This window comes from Castanea sativa, chromosome 1 (assembly GCF_040712315.1).
Source record: "Castanea sativa cultivar Marrone di Chiusa Pesio chromosome 1, ASM4071231v1".
NCBI classification, from domain to species: domain Eukaryota; kingdom Viridiplantae; phylum Streptophyta; class Magnoliopsida; order Fagales; family Fagaceae; genus Castanea; species Castanea sativa.
In genome coordinates this window covers 86,777,075-86,786,092 of record NC_134013.1, presented here as the reverse complement: position 1 = coordinate 86,786,092, position 9,018 = coordinate 86,777,075, and the positions used below count along the sequence as shown (strand labels likewise).

At 34.8% G+C, this 9,018-nt stretch overlaps 1 protein-coding gene across 4 annotated transcripts; it reads left to right on the top strand.

Moving 5' to 3' along the window:
- Nucleotides 1–1,447: 1,447 nt before the first annotated feature.
- LOC142617853 (uncharacterized) lies at nucleotides 1,448–6,662 on the top strand. Of its 4 annotated transcripts, XM_075790835.1 has the most exons (4): nucleotides 1,448–1,710; nucleotides 2,049–2,125; nucleotides 4,030–4,142; nucleotides 5,151–6,662. In XM_075790835.1, the coding sequence occupies exons 3-4, from the start codon at nucleotides 4,120–4,122 to the stop codon at nucleotides 6,274–6,276; spliced, it is 1,149 nt and encodes a 382-aa protein (XP_075646950.1). In that variant the 5' UTR covers nucleotides 1,448–1,710; nucleotides 2,049–2,125; nucleotides 4,030–4,119; the 3' UTR covers nucleotides 6,277–6,662. The 4 variants fall into 4 exon arrangements, with proteins under 4 accessions (XP_075646950.1, XP_075646971.1, XP_075646959.1 ...); XM_075790856.1 differs by lacking the exon at nucleotides 4,030–4,142 and having other exon boundaries at nucleotides 5,133–6,662; XM_075790844.1 differs by lacking the exon at nucleotides 4,030–4,142 and having other exon boundaries at nucleotides 1,449–1,710.
- Nucleotides 6,663–9,018: the final 2,356 nt, after the last annotated feature.

Genomic DNA, 9,018 nt, shown 5'->3' with positions numbered 1-9,018 from the left:
TTTGATATGAGTGTTTTTGAGAAGTGATTGTGTAAAATATAAAAAGTGGGATCTTAAGCTAAAATAGTTAGAAGATTGTACAAAGACTTATGTGGATGCTTTTACGGTAGCTTTGTATTTATTTTTTAAATACTTTTTCTCTCACTTCTCACATCAAATCCTCTCTCTTCTCCCCTAACTCTCTTCCTTCTCTATCTCCTTTTAAATCTCCACAAAATGCTATTCAAATTCATCAAACACATCGTAAATCTAGATCTCACACTCATTAAACCCATATGGTTTTCCTAAATCTATATCTCAAACTCATCAAACTCATATACAAATCCATATGGATCATCAAACCAATATACAAATTCATGTGAATCATCAAATAGGAGAAGAAGAAGAAAAAGAAGCGGGCAAGAAGAAGAAGCAGTGGTTGTAGCAATTAAAGAAGAAGAAGCAATGACAGCAGGAAAAGAAAAAAAGCATAGGTTCGCCTATGTGGTGGTTATGTTAGCTTCGACCATGACCATAGAGGTCCAACCATGGTTAGGAGAGAAGAGAGCTGATAGATTAGAGAAAACGTGATAGTTAAGAGAGATGAGAGATGATAGAGAATTCAATAACAAGTAAAGGTAAACATGATAATAAAAAAAAATGAATAAAAAATGATTATTTAAATAAATTTGGGTGTATAATAAATGATTTGGCGTGTGTTTCGTAAAAGTGATTGTATATAATAGAAAAAATTAGTTTTAATACTCAAATAGACAAAAAACTTTAAACAAATTAACGTAAGCCATAGATATCTAAACTTGGTCATTTGGATTGTGAGGAAGGAGGGGTAGTAGATGGGAGTAGAGTAGAATTGCAAAAAATTAGCCTATTTTCAAGCAAGTCTACTCTACATTTCTCCATTGACCCCCCCTTGGCCCTCACCATCCCTCTTTGCTCAGTTCAATCTACCCTAGTTTATAAAAAAAACAAAATAAAAAAATAAATTTAGTGTGCATTTGGATTGGGTGTTTTGTCTGATTTGCGTGTTCACCTTTTTTTAGTGGGCTCTGATGGTACTTTTCACGTATGACCAAATTTGTTTTCTTACAAATTTTAAGGTAAATTTAAGTCTCACAGTACTATTTACACTTTTAAAATTTATTTTATTACAATATTTTTAACAATAAGTTTTTAATTTTTAACTAATAAGTTTAGACTATTGGGATATTCCCAACACAAAATATTTTATTCGGTTATTACCCAGAGAGTACCATGAAACTGGAAGGAAGGTATCCAAAAAACTACACTCTTTCACGTCACACCACGTGAGGTACAACCATTCAAAATCGAGCGTCAGTCACACCCACACGCTCAACAGCGCGTGAACAACCCCTCCCATCTCTCTCTCTCTCTCTCTCTCTTCTTCTCTCTCTCTATGAGGTCACACAGAAAAGAGTGACAGACTAAAAACAGTAGCGTGGAAATGACTCGAACCTCAACAAAAAAAAAAAAATCACATAACCAAATCCCTATAGTTTTTCCCTATCTCTCTCTCTCTCTCTGAAATTTTCTCAAAACTCAAACCCCCAAAATTGAAATTTACTACTTCAACGTAGAAAGTTCAGTCCCGCTAATTCAAACCTCGATTTCTTCGCCCCCCCTAGCTTTTTGTAAACCCTAACTCTCTCTCGTCCTCGATGATCGATTCGCCACTCTGAACTGCAATTTCCGGTACCAACCCTGCTTTCTAATTATTAGGTTTTTCAAGTTTTGAAATTTTCCCTTGTTTTCTTCTCTCCCAAACAGAGTCCCACTTTAACTTTTACTTTCACTCTTGAATTTTTTTTTTAATGAATATTTTAAAGCTGTGGATCTGAGATGTGGATAAAAAAGGCATAGCCATGTGCTAACGAATCGTAGCTTCATGTGACTCCTATCAAGTTATTGATTTTTTTTTAATTATTTAATTCACTGTTTCTTTAGCGTGTTACTTTGGCTAAGCTTGTTGTTTGTATTGCAAGCAAATTTGTATTAAATCTCTGATAGACTTTGCATTGTTTTATTATCAGACGCCAGCTTTGCTCTCTCTCTCTCTCTCTCTCTCTGCAATCAACTCGTCAATCGATCTTGATTTTCTCGAGGCCTGGTGAGTATTTTTTTTTTTGTTTTGAAAGTTTCAATTTTGATGTCATTTCTGGATTTCCCGGAAGAATTTTATGCTCAGAATTATGTTGTTCTTTGTAATTGTGGAAATGGGTCACCTCAGAATTTTGTGGGTTTTGCTTCTTTGATCAAATTTGATTACTCCTGCTCAATTTTGATATCATTTCTGGATTAGCCAGAAGAATTATGCTCAGAATTGTGTTGTTCTTTGTAATTATGGAACTGGGTCACCTCAGAATTTAGTGGGTTTTGCTTCTTTGATCAATTTATTACTTCTGCTCATTTGATTGCTAGTTCTTACATGGTGGGATCATGGAATTCTATTCAGAACAACTTCTTTTTTTTTCCTGTTTGTTTATTGTTATTATTAAAATTTTTACAATTCTGGTATGCCTCTGAAATTGCATTTTACCTTGGATGATTTGTTTGGGTGTTGGATAATTTGGCTTTGTTCAATGTCAATGACTTGGTGGAGTTGCTATATTTGTACTTAAATTTTTTGTGGTATTAGATTTCTCCTCCTCCTTTTATGTTACAATGCTCAAAAAACAACCGAGGTTACCTTGTCTCATGGTGCTCTTACTTTATCAAGTTGTCATACATTTTTAATGATTGGCATAAATTTTGGACGCTTTCAGTTATAAATCCTATGTTTAGTAATTCTATGAATGAAGATGCACAAACAGGATCTCTAAGACATCCTAGAAGAGTGTTTATTAACATGTTTTCATAATTTAATCTCCTGATTGGATATTAAATTGGACTGGTCGGATTGTTAGGTAGTCAGCTTAGTGTTTTTGATCTGGTAGTGGGACACGTCAATCTGGATGCAGCCATGCTGCATACCTTGTCCAGTCTGAACTTGGAGTTATCCCAGACTTGGAAAATGCTTGCCAATCTGGTGGTATAAATAGGCAATTTAAGTTTTTAAGACTTATGCCTATAAATTTGTATGTCATTTGGAGCAGGAAATGTGTCTCCCTGGGATGTTGACTGGTGAACTTGCACTTTGTCAGTGCATGGATAATGTTGGTCTGCTGAATTTAGACTGTCATGGGGTGTAATTAGCAGGGAAGTGCATGTTGCTACTATGTTGAGTGGTTGGAGCCAAGTTACACTAGATAGTGGATTCCTGGACTTGTAAGTTGGAATTTCTAGTGGCATACTTACTAAAAAATGTCATGTTTATGTGTGTAAATAGAGAAACAGGAAACAGTTGAGGGATTTGAGTTGGTTTTGCATGTTGCCAGTAATTATATTTTGAGTTTACTATTCTATTAGTGCCTTGCTGATTATCTTGGGCTGTATGCCTTGTTATGTCACCTATAGTCCCCTCTTATCTTCTAGGCCTTATTTTCTTTTCTTGGTCTAGTGAATTTTTGTAATCAATTTTCAATTTATTATTGCTATGGGAACAATTATTTTCCATTTAAAAGGGGGGGGGGGGTGGAATACAAAGCAAAGTTTTGAAAGTCTCTGTTAAACACATAGTAAGATTTTTCTTAGCACTGTGAATAACCAATACATTCTGTATAAGTATGGTTTCCACTCATCCATGTAGTTTGATGTGACAAATATTTCCTCTAGCATACCACTCTAGTTCATAGGCTGTTTGGTCGCAGTTGAAAATGGTGTAATGGACATTTATTCATGGTTTATTCATGAATTTAACATTTTGCTAGGCTTAGAACTTATCAACTTCTCTTTCACCTTTATGTGAACATTAACCATAGGAATATTCCGGGTGAGCATTCCTGGCGATGCTGATATTGGAGCATTTGTTGTGCTAGATTGTAGAATTCTGTTTCAGATTTAGCAGCCTAGGAACTAGCACCTAATTTTTGTGTCTACATCCTTATTTATGGTCTTTGATGTTTGTCATGCTAGGATGGCTCCATTATATAAGGTGAAAGGAACAGTATCTGTTATGGATATTCCTAATTTGTTGTTTTTGCAACTCTTCAGCTATTTGAAAGCATGCATCCCATGGACATGCTCAGGTAAGCCCAAAGAGAGCATGTTTCTTTGGAGTGTTGTTATTCATCTGTCTAGATAAATGTTTTCTGTTTTCCTTTGTAAATTTAAACATATCTGTTCTTTGTGCTCCTCCAATAGACCACAATTTAGGATAGCTGAGTTCTGGAATTCTGAATATAGGAAATTGAATATATGTGATATTATTTTAACGCATGGTTCTCCTATTGTGAATGTTTAAATTGCATGCTCCATTTGCAAACGTGCAAACAAAATATTCATTTGGGGAACTTTTTTCTTAGTAAAATTTCAGAATTTCCTCTGGCATTTTTTACAATGACATTGATTGTTGTGCTATGCTCATCTTAATTTCATTAATTGGTTTCTAGCTTAGAAGCTGAGGATATGTCTTTCAGAAGAGAAGGATAAGAGATCTTGGCATTTTTCTGCTGCTATCTAATAGTTACCTCTCAGAAATCCGTAACATTTTCTCTTTTTAAACCAACAGAACTAGGGCCAAATGATTTATCCACTCTTTAAGAGTGGAAACTTCTGTTAATTAACTTGAGGATAAGCCTGTACATAGATGTTATGATGTTAATTGAGGTGGTTTATGTGACTCATGGGAAAGCTGTCGCTTTGAAATTGGGTGAGAAAGGCATGTCACATGTGATTAATTAGATGAATTCACACCACAACAGTGAAGCCTTGCAAAAACCATTATAATATCTAATAATGCATTTTATTTTATTTTAAAGATGAAGTTACTATATATAGGGTCCAATTGCAATATTTACAAAGTATTGAGAAATGAAAAGATTTTACATTAGACATGTATGTTATATTAAGATGATTGCTGCTAGTGTCTTACCATGCACGGGACAGGAATTAAAGTGCATTAATCTGTTGCATAATTTCTGTGTCTATTGTTTTCTATAAATGTCTTTTAACTTCTTTTGCATATTCATTCACAAAATTTTGCTGATTATTTGGCCACTTTTATTGTAATAAATTAGCGGCGATGTGGTTGTCAGGTATAGTTTGAAAATGGTGAAAGGTAGCAGAGGACGACGCAGGATTATTTCCCGACAAGCCAGGGCAACTCCATACCCACTGCCTTCTTATAACTCAGATATGTCAATGGACTTGTGCCCTAAGAAATGCTCCAAGGCTTTAGATAAAAAGGACTTGGAAGATGTGACATGTTCTGTGTGCATGGAGTGCCCTCACAATGCTGTTCTTCTCCTTTGCTCCTCACATGACAATGGTTGCCGTCCCTACATGTGTGGAACTAGCTTTCAGTTCTCCAACTGCCTTGATCAGTACAAGAATGCATATACCAAAATAACCTCATCGAATGATGGACAACATGTGCATGGCTCTGTCGATAGTCCCGTTTTGTTACCCGATTCCAGTTGGCCCATTGAGAAGTGTGAAGTCACTGAACTTGCTTGCCCCCTTTGCAGGGGACAGGTTAAAGGTTGGACTGTGGTTGAACCTGCACGAGAATACCTAAATGCGAAAAAGAGAAGCTGCATGCAGGACAACTGCTCATTCCTTGGAAATTACAAGGAGCTGAGAAAGCATGTGAGGGCAGAGCACCCCTCTGCACGCCCGCGTGAAGTGGATCCCATACTTGAACAGAAATGGAGACGGCTTGAGCGGGAGCGAGAGCGGGATGACGTGATCAGCACAATAAGGTCAACAATGCCAGGGGCAATGGTTTTTGGAGACTATGTAATAGAAAGTAATCATAATGCTTTTGATTCAGATGACGAGGATGGAGGTTTTGATGTAAACGCTATGGCGGAGAGGGCTGGGAGCTTTGAGGTGGGCTTTGATAGTAATCTGGTGAATGTCTTTCTTCTATTGCATGCGTTTGGGCCGTCGTCAGGGAATGACCATGGTAGACGGCTGAGGCATCAGTCTGAGAGGACGTTTCATCACCATGCATCAGATCAGAATGCTGTTGGTATTCGCCACCCCTCTCCCGATGTTGGGTTGGATTCCTCTGATCAAGATGATAACAACAACAGCGATGATGATGGCAGTGGTGGTATGTCGCTGGTTAGCCGCCTCCACCGCCATGGCGGTGGAGTGTTATTAGGAAGATCAGGTAGGAGACGCAGACGTAGAGATGCCACTATGGGTCCGAGGTAGATCAAAATGGTACTGGGAAAAAGGAGGGAGGAATAGGAAAAAAGTTTCATAGGTATATATAATATATTCAGTAGGGGGAAAAAAAATAGATAATAACGTAAAGAATTTGACTTCTCACATTTGCATTGTCTCACATTTCTCATTTATATTGTTGCATGGCTTGCCTGGTAGATTAACCAGGGTGATGAAAGGTGGAAAGATGGCTATTGTTCTTTCCTTGATGTGTATTTTTAGATTTAATTTCCTAATAACCTTCAATCCTCCTCTTGTTTTCAATTATGATGATCTTCCTATGTGTAATTTATCCATGTAAAGTTGTGGTTCCATCTGACATTGTGTTGAATGTCATGCGATAAATTCAATTGCAAATTGAACTATTTACCTTATATCTTGTTGATAAAGTAGCGATGACTTTATTTGCTGCCATTGTTAACTTTTGTATATCCATTAATTAAAAAAAAGAAGAGAGAGAACTTTATTATATTGAAATGTATGAGATACAAGGTATATCATATGTTGCCATTATTATCTGGTACTTAACGGTTGCTTTCTGGTTTCGTTCTCTCTTTATTTTTTATTTTTATAGAAGATTTGAATTTGTGGCCTATCCCAGTTCCCCAGGCAGTTGGGTGAAATTTGGCTTTCCCTGTTAAATCAGAATGTAAAACTATGGCAAAATGTGAGTTGAATTCACGATTTTAAGAGTTGAATCGTGTGTTCAACTCGTGTTTCTATGGTGCCATGGCCCATGGATAAGGGGAGAAGTGCCATGTGAAATCATGAATTAAAGAAATGTTTTCAAATCTAGTTCATTAATGAAAATAAATCTTGAGTCTTTTCTTTCCTTTTTTCTTGGGTTAAAACTTAAAAGGGAACTTAATTCTGTTGTTGTTTCTCCCCTAAACCCAAACTTCTGTGGTAATGATTCTTCTTTATCTCCTATTTTTGGTTCCTGAAAGTTGGATTTGGCTTCTGTTTTTATTTAAAGCAAAGTTTGATTTCCCAAACTAAAAAAAAAATAGAAAAAACCTTCCTAACCAAACTGCACGCTCCTAGACTCCTAGTGGTATATTGGCATCAATTATACATATTTGGGCCGTAGCCCCTTAAACTACCGTATCAGGCTTCAATGACATTTCTGGTATTAATGAGTGTGAATTCCTGCCTTCATGGCGTGCTAGTCAAACACATTCAGCTTACAATAATGTTATAATTTTTAACGAATGTTATCACAGAAAAATTGAGGTAGTAGATTGTGATATATACAACATTATTTTCACTAAAATATTATTGCTATTTTAAGCTAATCACAATCTGTCTAAAAAATTATGAAAAATGTCGTTAAATTTGAAATATTTAAGCAAAGACGGACCCAAAATTTTGAGTTAGGGAAGGCCGGAGTATAAGTAAAGAAAATCTTGAAATTTCAAATAAGCATCTATTTAGTATTAACAAACTATTAAAACCACAAAAATATCAGCCTCTAGATTATTTTTCTCCTTTTTATTTTCTTAAATAACTCTAAAACAACAAAACTATCTACAAAATATTTCATCCACTAATAATTAATATAAATGGAAAAATAATACTGTAATAGACTCAAATAAGAACCAATAAAAATCTATCAAAATATCAGATTATTATTTTTCATCATTTGGACTTAGTTTCTTCTAGATTCTCTCTTTTTTGGCTTTATTTATTTATTTATTTTATTTTTATAGCTTTTCTATAATTGGTCTTTTTCTAAAAAGAAGTTGCAAAGTTGGAAGAATCAAAACAAAAGGAAGCAGATATTGTTAAGTGTTTACATAGAAAGACAATTAGAGGATGTTAGTCACATAGACCAATTAGTCATTGATTCACACGGGACAAAAGGAAAACACATAAAAGTCCATTCCCATGCTTTAGTGTCACCTATATAGACTTTATACTATCATAAAATCATTAATTCAGAATACATTATAATGCAATTATCTACTAACAAAGATAAAGACACAAAACATCATTGTTTCTTACTATATTAGAACATTTGTATTAGCTCATGCAAAAATTTCTATCTATTTTAGCATAATAACCTTTTTTAAAAAAATTTATATACTCACTTTTTAAAATACTCCACATCAAATCATTTATTTTACACTACATTTCATCATAATATTATTTCCTTATCAATTTTTTATTATTATCTCAAATCATCTCTCTTCCTCAATAAAAAAAACTACTTCCCCAATCTAAATAATTTATAAAACATTAATTTGCAAAGCAACAATAATTGTGTAAATTTGTTCAATCAACCCAAGATACACCCACATTAGTCTATGTATCATTGTACAAAAATACATTTGTGTTATAGTAATTGTGTAAATTTACAAAAATACATTTGTGCATTGTGCTATAGTAATTGTGTAAATGTATTTATGCATAATAATACATAGACTAATGTGAGTATATTTTGAGATTAATTGAACAAATTTAAGGTTTTATGCTATTTTACAATTAATGTAAATGCTATTACAATAAAATCGATGTAAAATTGTAAAAGGTATACCTATATATACATTTTCTCTTTTAACATTAGGAGCCCAAGGCCCCTTGGGCCCACCTAGCTCCGTCCCTTTATTTAGGCATCACCCCTTGGTGCCCAAAAAGTAGTCTCTCAAACGTGTAGCTCCACCACCACGTATTAAAGATCACCCCAAACAAGTTTTCTGAGTCTTCCATACTCTCTGTGGTGGAACCACC

Bases quoted from the DNA above. Each gene is read 5' to 3' on its own strand.
- LOC142617853 (XM_075790835.1), top strand. From the start codon at position 4,120: ATGCATCCCATGGACATGCTCAG. The intron at 4,143-5,150 runs GTAAGCCCAAAG...TGTGGTTGTCAG, and splicing joins CATCCCATGGACATGCTCAG to GTATAGTTTGAAAATGGTGA.